The sequence below is a fragment of the Maniola hyperantus genome, chromosome 12 (genome assembly GCF_902806685.2).
Source record: "Maniola hyperantus chromosome 12, iAphHyp1.2, whole genome shotgun sequence".
Classification (NCBI taxonomy): Eukaryota; Metazoa; Arthropoda; class Insecta; order Lepidoptera; family Nymphalidae; genus Maniola; species Maniola hyperantus.
Genome location: NC_048547.1, coordinates 4,909,797 through 4,929,608, shown reverse-complemented (window position 1 = coordinate 4,929,608; position 19,812 = coordinate 4,909,797). Strand labels below are relative to the sequence as shown.

Here is a 19,812-nt window from a genome sequence, read left to right as displayed (position 1 = left end):
ATGGTCGGAAGTGGTTCGGGTACTCTATTACGGTAAAACCGAGCTTTGCTCGGCAACTTTCGCGTTCACCTCGTGGGAACTCAGGAATGATACCTATCCAGATAAACATGGAAAACAAAAATTTCATCCAAATCATTAGAGCCGTTTCAATTCAAGAGAAACCAATTACGTCAGACCAACAAAGTGCAAAATTGAAGCATGTCGCCGTATACTTGAATTTAAAATGTAGCAAGAATCGTCGGAAAACTGCCATATACCCTAATATTGTACTAATTGTACAGCACTATATTGTCTCGGTGGAAAACAGCGCGTCGCATGTAGCATGCCGCATGTAGCATTTTGTGTTTAGGTACAGTTTCTTTAGCATCCAAATATATAAAAGGAAAAGCTGACTGACTGTCACATCTATCAACGCACAGCTCAAACTACTGGACGGATCGGGCTGTTTAGGATGCAGATAGCTATTATGACGCAGACATCCGTTAAGAAAGGATTTTTGAAAATTCAACCCTAACTAAGGGGGTGAAATTTGTGTAGTCCACGCGGACGATACTGTGGGCATAATCTTGTATTAATATATGCATAGGTAGAAGAAGGGATCGTTTAAAAAATAAAATAGGTAAAAATATTCGCAATACCTACAAAGAGGGTACCTATAATGTATGTACGCAGATGTCTGAAATTGTTTACGTGACGAGCAACTTTCAGTGTGCCGAATGTTTTACAACTCCGCCGAAGTTTCTACATATTTAAACGACGCTGAAAAGAAAACTGAAGTTGAATTTTCGCCCTTGTTTTATTTATTTTTGTACGATCTTGTCCTGTAATCATTATTTTATCAAGACAAGCTTCACAAGGCTGTTTTTAGGTAATAATAAAATGTAAGTGTGTAAGTAACTTCCAAATTTCATTAATTATTATCATCAACGTTATAGTGTTTTTTATTCATTAGAGGTATAGGCTTGTCCACAATCACACCTGATGGAAAGTGATGATGTGGCCTAAGATGGGACCTAGAAGATGCCTATTCACTCTTGTTTTAAAGATACCCGGGTTGTAATTGGTAGGAAACACATATCGCGGAAGAGTATTCCAAACTTTAGCCAGTGTCTAAATCCTGGCGTCGACAGCAGAAACGCGTCGAATCGATGCGAGTCGCATTTTTCCTTAGTAAATATAACATAGGAGGCGACTTTCTGCGATTCAATTCGACTCGGCTCGGCGAGTTTAGAGGACCTTAAAACGGCACCGCTGCGCATCGCTTACTTACCATTTCTTCAAAAGATTTCTACGATTAGTTTTCTCTTCGTTTAGCTAAGGACCCACTATAGAGCCCTCAGAAACTAATATAGAGCCGCCCATCAAGAACTAAAGTGGGATGAATGGCGGCAGTTGCGTGACATGGTCATTGGTCATAGCGAAAAGTTCTTGGGCAGGTAGGTCGGTCCAATAAGGACGTTGATAGGTATTTATCACATAATATTACGTGTACGAGTTAAGTACATAACATAACGCACTCGGTACAAGGAATAAAGTTTCCATGGAGCTAATAAATATATGTAATGAGTAGTAATAATCTCGGTTATAGCGAGTCTTATTAGAACACCGACATCTATTGTATCTACGGTAAGGTACAATAGATGTCGGTGTATTAGAAGGAGGTATTGTTCATTTGGCATGCGATGCAACATTTGTGGCTTCTCTTACCGTTATAAAGGTAACGATCTCTTTGAAGATGAAAGCCTTCCCGAGATGTATATGAAATGTATACCTACATGAAATACTATCTATACTAATATCATAAATGCGAAAGTATGTCTGTGTGTCTGTCTTCAAGGCCCATTCGTTTAACTGATTTAGACGAAATTTGGCAATAGCTTGCAAAATCATCATTTCTTTGTACCTAGGACCTAGGTACAAAGAAATGATTTTCCGAAATTCCACATTCACACCAGCTGTGAAGCTCAGATCAACTTGGTTTTACTTCTATAATTATGTACCACTCTTCATGATGGCGAAGACGATGTTGGTGATGCTTCTACGTTTTGTGATTTTTATCTTAACGTCTGTGTCGTATCGTACGATCGTAATTTCTTACTACAGGGTATATTTTACCTGTACGTTCTCTCTAATATGTGGACCCCCACTAAGAAAGAATTTTCAGAAATTCGCAGCATCCGTGACTACTTACATCATACCTATTCTTTATTTATACCGAAATAAAGCAAGATAGAGTATAGAATATAAAATGCTCTCTTATAAATACCATCACTGAAGAATGGTCGATGTTTACCTATGCAGTATGCACGTTTCCTTGTTTTACTACGGATCTCTAAAAGTTTTTAGTTACAGAGAAGTCTCAGTAAAAGCGTACCTACAAAGGAACAAGCTAGGACAATAACCGGGTAGATGTACATGTAAAGAGACTGGTTGTTAGCAATTGCTACGCGGGCCTTATTAGACACAAGTATTGTTCACTTAGCGAACATACTGTTTGTGGCTTTTCCCAGCCGCACGTTCCAAGCTTATTTGCGCTTCACAATTAACCTTCCAAGATATAACTAGTATGGCACGTGTTATTATACTCCAAGTCTTTGTTTTGAAGAGACAAGCTTGACAAAGGTAAAGGTATGAGACGAACTTAACCGAAGAGGTATAATTAAAACAGTAATTTAAATAAGTATTTATTGTTAGATTTTGTTTAATTTATGTGCAAAATATTATAATAGGTGCCTAGTTGTATACTTCATTAGATAATAGGTAGTAGGTACCACCATTATTGATTAAACAAAGGATTAATATATTATTTTGTATTTATCCTACTTCATGAATAAGGATGCTTAGAACTGATTGAGCCTATAAATTCCCTTTTTTGGCATTTAATAAGTTAGTAAAAGCTGAGTAATGTATCATGTCTTAGTAATGAAATAACTTTGTAACATAAAAGCTCGCTTTTGTATGTAGAGACACTGAGCTCTAGAGTTAGATACATATGTACAATGTACATATATACAACGAGGTGTATTTATAGCCTGAAATATTGTTACTTTATATAACAAAACAAAGGTAGACAAATATCCACCTTGTTAGCAGATAAAGCTATCTTATGAGAAAATAGGTTTCATTTTAATCAGTGTATGATTTTTTGTAGAAACGATGTGGGTCGTACTAATTAATTTTATTATTATTCCTTTTCATATTATAATCGTCCAATCTCATCTTACCAAAAACATGTTTTCGTTAGTCACTTCTGGGAATTTTGGCTCAACAGCGCAATTTGTTTCCTTTACCAAAATAAGGCCGATTTGAACACAAAATTAATTAGATATAAGTCCCGCAAATTGCTAGTGCGCTGGAACTATGTCTCATTAACATCGAAATGACGTCATTTTGACGTCAGCCGAAATAACGCGAAATAACGTCATCCACGCGGATGCAGTTGCGGTCATTAGTTAGTATGAATGTATGCTATAATAAATAAAAGCATATTAATAGAACCCATTATTAGTGAATCTAGACTTTCGAGTATTTAATTTCGCAAGCGAAAATAGAGGGGAACAAGATAAAACAATTTATTTCTCGGCGCCGACGCGACGTGGCGGACCCCAGTTGGAGTTTGGAGTTTTGGCAGCTGGGTTAGATAACGCGTTACTTTCGGGCATCGCGGCATCCTTCACTTGTAATGGGCAGTTTAAGTACCAGTTGCTTGTCGGCATGCTACGTCGCATCGTATAGGCATTTTAGCAGCGCTTGGAGCGTTTCCCGCATGGAAAGGCCGAAATACTCAATTTAGTACATTGGGTCTTTATAGTAAATGAATTTTCTATTTTTATACACACTTTATTGTTATGATTTTCATTTTTTAGCACACTGAAAGCGTATATTTTAAAGGAATATAGTGCATGTAAATATGTAGTTTCATCCGTAATGTAGTTATATCTTTATTTCTCGGCGCCGACGTGGCTTACCCCAGTTTGGAGTTTGGAGTTTTGGCAGCTGGGTTAGATAACGCGTTACTTTCGGGCATCGTTCACTTGTAATGGGCATTTTAAGTACTAGTTGCTTGTCGCCATATTTTGCTGCGTCGCTTCGTAGGCATTTTGGCAGTGTTTGGAGCTTTTCCCGCACGGAAAGGCCGAAATACTCAATTTAGTACATTGGTTCTTTATAGTAAACTAGTTGATGCCCGCGACTTCGTACGCGTGGATTTAGGTTTTTAAAAATCTCGTGGGAATTCTTTGATTTTCCGGGATAAAAATTAGCCTATGTCACTCTCCAAGTCTTAAACTATACCCATGCAAAAAGTCACGTCGATCCGTTGCTCCGTTGCAACGTGATTGAAGGACAAACCAAGAAACCAATAGACAAACACACTTTCACATTTATAATAGGGGTAGTGACTAGCTGATGATAGAAAATCCCGTGGGAACTCTTTAATTTTCCGGGATAAAAGTAGCGTATGCTACTGTCCGTCCTTTCAACTATCTCTATGCCAAAAATTAATTCAATTAGTTGCTTAGTTAGGGTATGAAGGAAGGACAAACAAACAAACAAACACACTTTCGCATTTAAAATATTAGTAAGTATAGATGAATTTTCTGTTTTTATACGAACTGTATTTCTACGATTTTTAGCACACTGAAAACGTACATGATTTTTTAGGTATAAAATTGTGTTTAGATATTTTGCACTTGTTTTTGGCAAGGGAGAATAGTGAATAACGAACGTAGTCGTATATTATCTTCCAACGCCGACGGGCGGCGGATCCCAGTGGATTTTAGTAGTGGAGGTAGAAAGACGCACTACTTTCGCGGTGCATCCTTATTTTGGATGGACAATTGTCAAGCTTTTGCAACATTTCCAATTAGGATAAGCCTACGTTAAATATACGACCCCGACGAGGTGGGCCCCGGAAGGGTTTTGGCTGTGTTGATAAACAGATAAACTACTTTCGCATATCATTCACTTTTTTGTATTTCGTACTGGTTGCATGTCGTCAAGTTTATTGTACAGGCGTTTATATTTTGTGTCGATTGGTAAGCATTTGGCAGCGCGTTTGGAGCGTTGGCCACATAAACTACCCGAAAAACTCAATTTAGTAGATTGGATTGCGTACCTAAATGAATTTTCCGTTTTTATTCTAACGGAGCTTTTGATAGTAAGCCTTAGATTATTTTCGAGAGTATCCATGTGCGGATTGATAAATAAAAACAAGCAATAACCGCACTAAAAATAATTTCGAATAGAACAGATTTTTTTTTTAATTTAAATAAACTTGTATAGGTAAGTGCTTTCAATCGCCAAGTGATCCTAGCACTGGCCATCCTATCGAATTTCATCTAAATATATAAAAGAAAAAGGTGACTGACTGACTAACTGACTGATTGATCTATCAACGCACAGCGCAAACTACTGGACGGATCGGCCTGAAATTTGGCATGCAGATAGCTTATGGCGTAGGCATCCGCTAAAAAAGGATTTTTGAAAATTCAACCCCTAAGGGGGTGAAATAGGGGTTTGAAATTTGTGTAGTTCACGCGGACGAAGTCGCGAACATAAGCTAGTTAATATTATAAATGTGACTGTCTGGACGTTTGTTACTCCTTCACGCCGTAATGACTGAATCAAAAGTTTTTTATTCAAATATACTTCTTACAATCGTCCAGTAAACCTACCACTGCCCTTCCTACATTAAAAACATTTTGTAATAAAAAATCTATATTCTTAAAAAAAACATGCGAAAGATACCAAAAAGTTGTCTATCTTCCCAATTATACTTTAAAGAACCATTATATTTTATGTCTAAAGAATATCACAGCGCACAAAAGTTAAAAGAGTAATAAATCACAAGTGAATTAGAAGAACGACCAGCTGATTAATGATTGTTGCTCGTAGGCAGCGGAATACAATTACGTTTAGTTTCGATCCAGAGCTACACTCCGCAGTGTACGAATCCAGACAGCTCTTGACCCCTCTGGACGTTTAAGTTGCTCTTTTCTAAACGCAGCGTACCAGTGTGCACTGTGCAGTCTTAATTCAAAACACTGGCTGGTACTTTATGCACACTGATACTATATCTTCGCACAAGTTAATTTGAGAGGACATACTTACCAAAATATTCGTAAAAAATAAATAATACTCACCTTCTATTCTTAGTGGCGGTAGGCCTACTGAATCTCACGCGGATGATGCTCAGCGGGAATGAAAATTAAGTAAATATCCGTTTCTAAGTAAGCAGGACATATAAATATTTATTTCATTATCATCTGTTTCATATTTTTTGGCTAGATGGCTAGATATAATAAACTTCAGTTGTTTAAAATATAAAAATAGCAAGCGAACGAGCAGGTGGGTCTCTTGATATTAAATGCTTACAGCCGCCCATGAACATTTGCAGCACCAAAGGAATTATCAATGCGTTGCCAGCCTTTTCAGAATTTGTTGATGCGCCCCTTGAATAACCCCATGTTAAAATCTAGTGGGTTGGTGGTGTAACCAAACAGAGTTGGTTCCACAGTTAGCATGTGCGTGGAAAAAAGATCTGGCACAAGCTGGCCTGGCTAATTTAGTTTAGCGTTATTAGTAATTCTTTCAATTCAAAGAGAATGATCGCTATTGTTTGTAGTACGCCTTAAATGTGGGCCATCGTGATAATTTACTGTGCAAAGAGAATAGGGTTGTCGCGTATACGATTTTTGTTAGTTTCATTTTTCTATTATCTCAAACATAGTCCCAATCTGTGTTTGTCCTTGCATTAGCTGATAACTTCAAAACTTCTAAGTAGAATCCAACGCGGGTTTCATCGTACTTCATCACTTACATGAGGAAGGTTTATATTTTTCTTTATATTATGTAGATACGAACAGTAGGTATGGCAGATTTGGTCCATAGACGATGAAATATGGGTCCGGGTAGACAAAATCTACTCTCTGTAAGGCAGGCAAGGTAATATTAGTTCTCTACCAAGTACCAAGTAACATAGTAGCGATCGCGAGAGATTACTTGCTTGCAGGCGCAACCCTATACGTAGGACGACGTGATTGCGTTTGCATATTTGAGTGCTCTGTGTGATATACCTCACTTTCAGCTCCGGGCTAATATTACATGAGGGAGTAACATTTTATTAACATTTATATCATAGTTAGCGCGCGCCTAATTTGTGAAAATATTTTGTGATGAAACTAGTGTGAACGTAGTTGTTTATAGTTACAAGGACGGATCCCACAACCTTCAGCAAGTGTGTTGTGTGTTGGAGCCTGGAAGCGTATACAAGGGATACAATAAAACTTTCCTTTTTAGAACTTTTTAACTTTTTAGTACCCTATATGTTTTCTTGACAGACGGTCACACAGACAGACAACAAAGTGATCCTGTAAGTTTTCCCATTATTGAGCACGTGTCTTCTCTCTTCAAAAGGATTTAGGCCAAAGTCCACCACGTTGGCCAAGTGCGGATTGGCAGTCTTTACAAACCTTTAAGACATATTCGACAACATTATGGAGCACTCTCCAGCATGATGGTTTCACGTGATATGTAATTGTTTAAAATGCACATAGCTCCAAACTGCCCGAGATGGAAGCCTTCAGGCTATGGCCCACGAATATGCGACGTCGCAAATATACTAACTAGGCAAAAATAAATATTCCTCCAAAGATTCTGTTTCCTCCAGAATCTTTTCTTTATTAATTTTTACGATGTCGAAAAAATTCAACAAGAAAAAAATTCTGATTTCAGACAAAGTTGAACTGTCATCAGTCAAAAGAAAGGTCACGATAATGAGATGAAACTTTAAGAAATCTTAGTTACTTGTTAAAACTTAGTTCATAACTTCGGATTTATCACTTTGATTTATCCCACACAAAGAACTTTTCCAAAATGTCTACAAATTATTTCGACGCTGTCGTTTCAACTGACAGACGTCCACAGCTGGACATAACTACGAGTAGTTTTCCTGCAAGGCCTGCCATAGAACTCGGTTTTATGTTGCTTCTGTCTACCAGTAGGTACATCGCTTAAAGTCGTTATATCGGCCGTTGCGTTTTTGAGTGCAGAGTCGCCATTCCAACACCTTAGGACGTTTATTGGTTCTTTGAAGTATGTGCCGTTTCACCCATTACCACTTCAGCTTCCCAACTCGTTGAGCCATTTTAGCTATTTCTATAGACCTTTTCAACCCTTATTTCAAATTTGATTGCGTTAAGCCGAGCTCTCTATTGCGGCCGAGTGCCTCTGAGCTTTCTCATCATTAGTAGCTACATAATATACGAAGTACAAAGTCGTATAAGTCTTTGTAATGTTATAAAAAATAACTGATTATTACAAATATAAAAAATATCATTATTTAAATTTGAGTTTCATTGAATTTTACAAGCCTACTATAAAGTTACAAATAAAGGATAATTTTCATGAATCGCTTCTCCATTTATCGCAGGATAATATCGACATGAAATATTTCGTGTTCAAAATGTACAATATTACTTATCATTATTATAAACTTTCCCTTCTGATGTTATTTAGGTACCCTTTATAGTAGTACATTTTTAAGTCAATTAATGTTATTTAATAAATTTTTGATAGGTATAGGTACATAAAAATTGCCGTCTCAGCAAATAACTGCCGGTTCCGCTTCGGAAAGTTAGAAGTGCGTTGCCCGGGATCTTACCCCCGACCACCATTTAGGAGGCGGAAGTCCTAACCACCAGGTTATCACAGCTTTTATTTTTGGTATACTTATTTAAAAGTAAAAGTTTATTTCGGAATTTCCTTCAAGTATAGGTAAACTTTGCCAAGATCAAGCTGCGATAAAACTACAAATTCGGTGCTACGCGGGCGGGTATCTTAATAGTCATAGAACTAGTCATACAACTTGTCAAGTACCCTACTAACTACTAATGAGGTTTACAACTTTTTTTGATATCTTTCAGAATATAAAAAGAAGATCCAGCATCCCAATAGACGAAAGTTTTAGTAGGTAGGTACTTTTAAACTCCTAGGTACCTACTCTTATTATTCTAACAACTCTTTCAACTTGCTCCTAGTTTACAAACTCAGCTTGTTTAACTTGCATTAGTTATTCATAACGTCTTTTCAGGCTGAATTATTCACGCAAGGAGAAAATTCGTCATTCATTGAAGAAACGCCTAGGCTCTGGAAGTAATTGTATACCTACCATTTGGTACCAATGTTATACAATGTGGCATTGTACCTAACGGCAACAGATCCTAAGGGCAAAACACAATTTAATGGTGCTAGATTGACAGATCTAAATCTAGTGCTATCCTGAATATACATTGAACTACCTACTATGATTTTTATCAGACTGTTTTGAGTGGGATTTGTTTTATATTTATCTCGACTTTTGTCGTAGCGTCACAGCTCACACCAGTAGGTAGAACTTCTAACAAAACGTAGAGACTTCAGTCTTACCCCCCCCCCCCCCCCCACGTCTTTAACCATTGCCAACAATATTCCCAAAGAGAGACTATTAGCCATGTTACCGGGGTGCTCCGTACCGAATACTGCTCTTCCCATCGGATACATCCAAAAGGGACCAGCAGCATCCAGGCACACTGGGTGGTTACCTGGCACCCCCCTTAGCAGGTATAGAGTTTGGACAGTTACTTCACTTTACTTATGTTGTGAATAAATGGGCAAAACTGAATGTTTATTGGTTTTGACCTACATTGTTAATAATTTTTTTGATAATAATACCTATCAACAAATTTTTCGTTTCACCTAAATTAAATTGCTAATCGTAGTCATAATAATTGATGAGAGTAAATATTTGAGGAATGAGGGCGCGGTGGAGAGATTCAATGAAGCTTTGGGCTCGTTTCAGTTAATTGTATTTGTGCATGGATTTTCGCTTCAATTTAATAATATTTATTTACAACTTAAAGTTCTAAGATTCTAAAGAAAACATTTAGGTAAAGAAACAGTTTGTTTATGCCTTAGGATGTTTTATTTGCAACACATTGCGAACTTTTAGAAAATCCAGGTTTTTAATTTTTTTCGCTTTTTGTGGTATACTTATCAGTATAGTCATCAGTAGGTACGCTCCACTCATACCCTGTATTTTATAATTCATCATCATCATCAACCGATAGACGTCTCTTGTAGGGACTTCCACACGCCACGGCCTTGCGCCGCCTGAATCCAGTGGCTCCCTGCGACTCGTATGATGTCGTCCGTCCACCTAGTGGGGGGGGGGGGGGTCTTCCAACGATGAGTCTTCCGGAGCGAGGTCGCCATTCCAGCACCTTGGGACCCCAACGTCTATCGGTTGTACGAACTATGTGTCCTGCCCATTGCCACTTCAGCTTCGCAACCCGTTGAGTTATATTGGTTACTCTAGTTCTCCTACGGATCTCCTCATTTCTGATTAATTGATCACGTAGAGAAACTCCAAGCATAGCTCTCTCCATCGCCCGCTGAGTGACTCTGAGCTTTCTTATGAGGCCCATAGCGACCATGTCTCGGATCCATATGTCATCATTTTATAATCAAGTAAACCTATTATAGTTACTTTTCATCATTAGATTATGGTTCTCATGGATTGAAAAACGTTTCAAAAAGACGAATCTAAAAAGACTTTTAACTCTTTTAACGGTTCATGAGATACAACCTGCTTACAGACAGACGGACGGACAGCGAAGTCTTAGTAATAGGGTTCCATTGGCATCCTTCGGGTACGGAACTCTAAAAACACTTGGAAGCCTTTAGCCGATTGTCGATATAGCTGCAGGTGTGCAAATCAAAATATTATTTCTGATTTGTGAAAATAACGCCTCGTCAGTGCCATTCTATGTAAACTGTTGGCTAACCGTATTTGCAATCGTTTCATGCTTAAGTATTTTGTTACCGAACCATTTTATTTGAATACCTATAATTATTTATTTATGATAAAAGGTTGTGTATCTACCTATAGTCCGCGACAGGTCGAGATGGCAATCGGAGAGGAAACGCCTCGCACACTCGTGCAGCCCCCGTGCTAAACCGGTGCGGGTGACGTGCGGGTGTGCGGGGCGTCCCCGTTTCTCATACCCCGATTGCTATCTCGACCTGTCGCGTACTATACCAATATAGTTTTCATTACCTATATTGTGTGCAATTCATAATGTATTATTCCTCTGTATATTATTTTAATGTTATGAGTAGAACAAAATATGTCGAGCAAAATATGCGCGCGAAATAGGTAGCTCTCCATTTTGTCGCATTGAAATGTTAGAATAAAATATTTGGGCGAACACCGCGCCCGCCGCGCCGGCGCGGCTGCCCGGATACGTATTTTGCCCGGTTTTCGCGGAATTTTGACAACTGTTACTTAGTGGAATCTGACTTACTATTATAATATTCTGTGACTGTACCAACGTCGCACAATATGCGTGCGGTGCAAATTGCGTTAGTTTTAATTTTACGATATTTCATATTATTTTAATTTTGTGATATCTCGTAAGATATTATTCTCAATTAAATGAGGGCAATTTTGCTCTAAATGGAATATTACAGATGATCAACTATTTTTTTTTTTGATAAGAATCAATAGTATGTCAGTAAAACACCCTCGAAAGTAAGGCTTTGATCACATTTGAAAACCATAAAATCGATTATTGTGAGCCAACCTTAAAAGATACATATGTATGCTATCGCGTACTTTTTTGTAGAACTTTTAAGAGAAATAATTTCACCATACATTGTTTTCGTGTAACTTTGACCATTTGGGCAGCACACACCTCGGAAATTCTCAAATGAGAGGATTTTTTCCGACCTAATTCACATTATTTCAATTTCCCTAGGGATCTCTAATTTTTTGAGAATTTAACTATATCTATAAACCTTCCTCTTGAATCACTCTATCTATTGGTGAAAGCCGCATTAAAATCCGTTGCGTAGTTTAAAAGATCTACGCGTTCATACTTACATACATACAGACAGCGCAGCGGGAGGCGACTTTATTTTATACTAGCAACCCGCTCCGGCTTCGCATGGGTGCAATGTAGATAGATACTTTTCGTGTAACTTTGATCATTTAGGCAGCGCACGCCTCGGAAACTCTCAAATGAGAGATTTTTTTCCGACCTAATTCACATTATTTCAATTTCCTAATCTAATAGGGATCTCTAATTTTTTTGAGAATAAAATGTAGCTCATGCTACTTGCTAATAATGTAGCTTTCTATAGGTGAAAGAATTTTGAAAATTAGTGAGTAGTTATTGAGTTTATCCTACTTTGTTCTTATAATATATTTTGTTGATTTTCGATGGAAGCTTGATTTCTTCCGACATTTTGTTCAAATATCGTCATATTTCAACAAAAATAAACACAAACCAATATAAAACTATACCTAATAAATAAACCTTCCTCTTGAATCACTCTATCTATAGGTGAAAACCACATTAAGATCCGTTGCGTAGTTTAAAAGATTTACGCGTTCATATATACATACAGACAGAGGGAAGCGACTTTATTTTATACTATGTAGAGACTATGTAGAGATTATTATGCAGTGTGACGGCCAGTGTAATACCAAAAACTTGCATTTGGTAATTTTTAAGCTTTTATAAAAAATATACCTGGTTATTTGTTTTACGCTTGAAATAATTTAATTACAGGCATTCGATCTCTGCAAGTGAATGTGTGTGTGTACCCCAATTTGCAGTTAAATAATGATAATGGAAGCGACGCGCGGCTCAGTTCACCGAGATAATCGTGGGTTCAGTACGCTTAGTACGAAATTTTATGTCTCACCAACGTTGATAGTTTTCGAGTGCAGAAACACTTCCGCGTTATAGTAAACTAGATCTTAAGTGCCTTGTTTTAAAGCTCATGTTTGTCAACACATCTACAGCCAGCGCTCCAAGCGGAAACGTAGCGAAATTAAAATCAGTGGCATTGAATGTTTGACTTCAATGCAAGGCTCTTTAGGTCCATTTTACTTTGACGTTATTGTGTTTCAACTCTCGAATTCTAGAAACGTTTGGTGAGACGTAAAATCTTATACTAAGCGTACAGAATGCAGTGCATCACTGAATTTTCACTAGCAAAGTTAAAAGCTTCGGGGTATCATTTTGATTTTTCTTTTTGTTGGTAATATCATATCATTATCATCATCAACCCATTGCCGGCTCACTACCATAGAAGTCAGTGCCATAATATCAATCAAGATTCAGTGATTAATATGAAATGTCGCTCAAAGAAGAAACCATCTAAATTAGCTCTTTGTCTTTTCCGTCAAAGAGATTTTTTTGACCCGAGAGAAAAACGTTGAAAGTTGTTACGGCAGATACTTCTGCGGGTCTCCTGTACAATGAGAAGGGTTTGGCCATAGTCCACCACACTGGCCAAGTGCGATTTGACAGATTTCACACACCTTTGGAACATTATGGAGACTCGGTCATGCAGATTTCCTCACGATATTTTCGTGACATTTAATTGCTTAATACGCAATATATAACTCCGAGGAGACAGAGGTGCGTGCTCGGGTTAGAACCCCCGAACCCCGTACAGGAGGCCGACATCTTAACCACTACCCTATCACCGCTCAATATCATTGATGAATTTTAATTATCGCGTGCTCATGAAACCCTACATGATGAAAGCTATATTTTAACATGAACAAGTAAATATAAATTATTGAAGACTCAAATTTCCAGCGTCTGTTTTGCGTCAGGAATTGAAAATTAATTTTACAAGCTCTTTTCATGCTTGCGTATAAACAAACATAATTATTACTCCATCCTCACGCTTTAAGCTACGGCCACACCTGCGCGTCAAGAACGCGGGATGCGGGACACGATGTGGGAGCGCCCACGACACTAATCTGTGCAGGTGTAGTGGTCGCTAGGTGTGCATGACGCCATTAAATATCGTGAGAGGCACCGCCATTCCTGTTTCCGCTTCGTAGTCACTTTGGTCTGGATGATGCTTTATGCGGATATTGACCTTGAGTTTGTCCAGATGTTCAATGACAAATTCTATAATTTGTATAATTTGTATAATATTAATTCACTATCAGGTCGAGGTCCTGACTCCTCACGGTTATAGATGGGCAGTACAGTAACTTTGTAGCATCAAGATTGAGGAATCGATTTTTCACTCATTGTTATAGTGTCATGGAAACATAATATGCAAAGCTCCATAAAAATCAATTCATTGAAGGCAGAATGGAAAAAAATGCATTTAGGTACTTGATTTGAATCAATGAGGATAGGTAAAAATTTAATTATTCTCGTAAGTAATTTCCTCCAGCTTTACTTTTTAATACGTTTTTGCTTGTGCCTAAATCTTGGTGTAAAGTGGATCATTACTGAAGGCGTTCAGAAGTATTTTAGACTGTATTTCATCCCCCTCGCGCGTAACGGTTAGGGATACCAAACGTTCCATGGTTTCTGGACTTAAGGGAGCAAAATTAATTGAGTATTTACCATATTTACATACCTATTTGATTAATTTAATCATATTATATGAGTAGTACCTTTTTGCCTACATCATATTGGTCATAGGCAAAAAGCTGCTATTTGGATCCATATTATTAAGCAGAAAATCCCAGCACTTCATGTAAATACTCGTGTTCTAATCACAGAGAACTTGTGACATTCACTTGCAAAATCTAGGAACCTAGGAACTTCACAACCTTGTTCCTCCTTCACCATACTACCACAGAACAGCGAGAAACCGTGAAAGATGGCATCCTTATGTGGTCCACATCCAATCTACTCGCACGAAACGTTTTTGCTCAACGTTTCTGATACGAACCCCTAGGTGTGGATTGCCCTCCTGGCGGCGTCCGTGTTTCCTGCCACGTATACCCTAAATACATTCAAAGCAAGAGTGAATACGCATCTTCTAGGCAAGCACGCTCCAACCTCCAATGCATCATAAAAAAACCTAGAAATTAATCCAGAGGGACAAGCTGAGGCTATAGCTGTGTTCGAATGAAAAGTGTTCAGATCTGTTACGAATTTGCATATATGTTTTTGAGATTAAGCAACGCCACGTGTATGTAGAGAGAGAGAAACAAGCTATCGCATAGATTACAGTAAATATGGACATTTGAACTTAGACTCTAGACTTGACAGTAGGGTTTTAGTGTGTTGACGATTTTTAACGATTTTAAAAACTTTTCCTGTAATATGGCCACCCTGATTGCGGCTTAAAAATTGTGTACTTACTTTGTGTGCGGCAAAAAATCGGTCAAGTGCGAGTCGGACTCGCACAGGAACGCTTCCGTACCATCGTACACTTTTCAATTTGTATAAATTTCATGGCGGCCATTTTGATATTTTTATTATTTCTTGTTATAGCAGCAATAGAAATACATCTGCTACTTCTTGTCCTTTATCCCGCGCTATGTGGGGTCGGCACAACTTGACTTTTCCTTCCACTTACTTCTGTCATACGGCAACATATATCCACCCCTTTACACACAATACATATCCTCTTTCACGCAATCCATCCATATTTTCTTTGGTCTGCCTCTCTTCTTTTTTCCTTCCACATGCATATTACCACATATCTACCACTGCAACTGGTGCTACTTTCAAATTCCCCTTAGTTCCTTATCTTATCCATTCTTGTCACACCTCACATCCATGAAAATTTAACCTTTCTACCTATTAAGGTTTACGAGATATAGCCGGCTATAAGATAGACAGACGGACAGCGAGGCTTAGTAAGTAATAGGGTCACGTTGGCACTCTACGTGTACGGAACCCTATAAAGGGACACGCGTGAATGTTATCGGTAGGTCCATTATTATTGTGATAATCTTCGGCGCCGTGGTGAGCCTCCACTTCCATTAGTATTCTACAAAGTCACCGACTGGCAACAGCTCATCGGATACACTTGGCTTTGTTGGTGCAATGAACCTGATTTCTACATAATTGCATTGTCAAGGAACCTATTTTAGATTTCCTTGGTGTAATTAAAAATATTTACGATAAATACTGAACTTTAGGCAGCGTTTTATATTTGGGAATATGCGGGTCCGAAAAACTTCCTTTGACGACATTTTCGTTTTTCATAATAATTATAATGCAGCGTTTTATATACCTACTTATTATTTGAGAATATGCGGAACCGAAAAACTGTCTTTGGTGACATTTTCGTTTTTCATGTAGATAAGTATATTAAGATAATATTGACAAAAGTAGATACATCGGCCTTATCGCTTTAGCGATAAGGCCGCCTTTGCATGCTACATCTATTAGAATAAGATCCTGTATTGTGTTTTTTCAATGTTTACTTTGTGTTGTGTGCAATAAAGTGTCAATAAAAATAAAAATAAAAAAATACATTTTTGGTAAGCGTAAAACTTTCAAATATATAATTTTGGACCATATTATAAAAGGAGAAACTGAGGAAAATAGTTAAACTCCTAGATATTTTTTTCCTGAGCGTAATAATATGAGCTTTATGGTTTAACTAAACTATAAGTTTTCTCTATAGAAACTAAATGCGGACGAAGCCGCGGGCATCAGCTAGTACCTACTTTATATGACGCTATATAGTCCTTACACCTAGCGTAATAAGAGCCACTATTATGTTTCCGCATTTTAAAGTCGTGCACACTCATAATTTCAGGTTAGCTTTACTTTGGTTTAATATGAAAGCGCTGTTTGTCAGAAATAAATTTTAATTTTTTACGAGTAAAAGCGTTTGAATTGCTTTTCTGCATTAACAAAATTATGTAGCTTACACACTCGAAAACGAGTTTTGTTTTGTAAATGGATAAAAAAGGCTTAGGCGCAACGCACACTGGCAGAACCGAGGCATGGCTTGTTATTTGCGATCAACTAAACTTTATTTACTTTGGCATAAATTATAACGGTAGCTTTTTCATTACTACAATAAAACTTAGTCTTATCTAACTACTTACTGTACAAATCATGTCCGCATGGAATGGTGCCAACAATACTGGCTGCTCATCCTAATCCTAATTCTACTAATATTATAAATGTGAAAGTGTGGATGTTTGGATGTTTGTTACTCAATCACGCAAAAACGGCTGACTGGATTTAGATGAAATTTGGATTGGAGATAGATTATACCCTGGATTAATACATAGGCTACTTTTTATCCAAATTCCGCGAGATTCTGAAAAATGTAAATCCACGCGGATGAAGTCGCGGGCATCAGCTAGTTACTATATAAATCATGCCCACGTGGAATGGAACTAAGAATACTGGCTGCATTTCCGCGCTGGACAGCCAGGCGCAAAAATGAGCCAGCGTTTCTGTCACCAGGTGAGGCTATTAATCGTGGTGAAATGTCTCGTAAATTCTCTCACTCCATGGCCCCAGCCCCCAGGGTCTTCACGGAAACATAAAACTTACAATATGTTTTTTTTTATTGTTAACAGTTCCTGGCGCTGCTGGAAAGAAATGCGGTCGTGAATACAAGTCTTCAGTACCGACAGATGACGTTGTTCGCGCCCACCAACGAAGCCTTCCAGAGGTATAGCGGGGAGATGGACGATTCATTAGTACTTTTCCACATATGTGAGTAAATTATCATTTGTTAAGTTTTTCTACTTTTTTACAAGTTACAGGAGTGGAAATCAGCTTGATTCTATATTTTTCTCTACGGTAAGTACCTACTCGTATATTTCAATAAATAATATTCATAACACCTAAGTTACTATTAGGTGTAGACCGTGTAAGTACATATACCTACACGTATTTTCAAGTCAGACAAGCATTGGAAAAATTGTAACACTGATAATCGCTCGACTTCAAAATATGTAGGTACTCATCTAATTGAAAATCTGCTTCTCATTTTTTGAAATCGTTAAAGATTTTTCGAGTCGTACATTGTTTTTCTTTTTTTCGACAACAATTATTGATTGCCTTATTTAATTTAGTATATCCTTTCGTACTGAATCAATTTAAAATCACAACACTTAAATTAAGAGGTTCTTCGTTCGTAATAAAGCGATTCGTTACAGCAAAGCCTTCGCGGTTTAACGCAAACTACCGCTGCGGTCTTTGCAACTATTTCACTTTGTACGGCGCGAGGTATTTCGCCTGTGTATAGCTTAGTTTAGTAATGTTTCGTATTAAAATGGAACTTTCGGGAATGTGTGACTATTCTTATGCAAATAAAGAAAGCGTATTTTGTTTTCCTTAACTAATTAAATTATTTAAAACGCGAATAAAAAATCAACGTACCTCGACGGGTTGCAAAGCTGTAGCGGCAGCGCACATAGTTTGAAAAACCGATGGATCGATGGGGTCCCATGGTGCTAGAGTGGTGACCCCGCACCACGAAGCGCAGCTTTACAAGACCCCCCAACTAAGTGGACGAATGACAACAAACGAGTCGCAGGGTGAGCCGCTAGGTTCAGGCGACGCAAGACCGTGGCGTGTGGAAGTCCCTACAAGAGACCTATCTAGCAGTGGACGTTTATCGGTTGACCATGATGATAATGATGATAATAAAAAATTAACAGGCACGTTATTAAAAAAAATCTTTACAGACTGACTCATCAACGCACAGCCCAAGCCCTTGGTCCTTGCACAGAAGCTCCATTCATAATGTAAACAAAGAACAAGACCGGATTTTTCGAAATTCCCATGGGATATAGAATAAAGAAAATGTATATTTTTACCGAGTAAAACCATGGAAAATCGCTATATTAAACAGCCAGTAATGTTAGTTTCACAATGAGACCTTTCATTACCAAACTCGATAGATTTCTCTGATCTTATTTTTCTTATTTCTTTGTTTCTCATTATATGCGCCATATTGACTTTGTTAGAACAAATCTATAGCCTAAATCCAGCCCACACACATTATTGCTAAATGTTATACTCTCTCGCAACCGTGTCCTAATAACAACACAATAAGTTGCCTCGGCAAACTTGGCACGAATACCCTGACCCAAACGAATAGGTCAACCGTGAACTACCTATATATAACTCTTTTCATGTTTTGCAGCCAACTTGGCGACGACACTTGCAAACTTGGACTATTCAATATCGTCGGAGCTCGACGGCAACCCCCCTCTGTGGATAACAAGGCGGCGCGACACAATGCACGATGACATTTACGTGAACAACGCCAAAGTCGACATCTCGAGGTCGTACCAAGCTACTAACAGAAATGGAAAACTACAGGTCGGTTCTATAGTTTCACTATCTAACTTCGCTTTATGTACTTACTACACTACAGTCAATCAGCATTGTTCTTCATAACTCAGTAGGCTCCTTCGGTAGTGGAGCCTTAGAGGAGTTGTGCGGGAGGGTGAAAGACGAAAGTTGTCACAAGTTGACGAATCACTGAGTTCACGTCTCTATTACCACCCAGCCGCTCTGCCCCCCAATTGTGTAAGAATAACCATTTCATGGCTATCGCAATCGTCAAGAATTCGGCCCTTTGATTGGCTGTGAAAAAATGTAAACAGCGAATCAACCAATCAAATGGCAGAATTTCTTGACGATTGCGATAGCCATGAAATGGTTATTCTTACACAATTGGGGGGCAGATCCGCTAGCGAAGAAACCTACTCAGTTATGCGTTATCCCTTAGTCTAAATATTATATAAAGGAAAAAAATAAAAACCGACTTCGTTACACAAACACTAAAAATTGAAAAATAATTTAATTTATTACCGAATATATTATGTATACAAGAGTTAATGTAGTTCCATAATAATACTTTTTGGTGCCGGTGCCAATTAGCTTTAAGGTTTGTACGCACCTGAGCGGCGCGGCGCGGCGCTTCAGCGAGCTGCACGTCGCGGCACAGAGCTTCAAAATATCATTTCTATCATTTTGTATGGCGCATATCGCACTAGAGCGGCGCTGCACAGCG

At 38.1% G+C, this 19,812-nt stretch overlaps 2 protein-coding genes across 3 annotated transcripts in view; one reads left to right on the top strand and one right to left on the bottom strand.

Annotated features, from left to right (window-relative positions):
* Positions 1-19,812, top strand: part of Fas1 (fasciclin 1) — a 111,579-nt gene that overhangs the window by 45,957 nt on the left and 45,810 nt on the right. For both annotated transcript variants that reach the window (XM_034973725.2, XM_034973723.2), the window contains exons 2-3: positions 17,360-17,498; positions 18,937-19,115. In XM_034973725.2, coding sequence (XP_034829616.1) covers positions 17,360-17,498; positions 18,937-19,115 — 318 coding nt within the window. The remainder of the gene's footprint in view (positions 1-17,359; positions 17,499-18,936; positions 19,116-19,812) is intronic.
* Positions 1-19,812, bottom strand: part of LOC138403095 (uncharacterized) — an 85,495-nt gene that overhangs the window by 47,675 nt on the left and 18,008 nt on the right. The window lies entirely within an intron of this gene.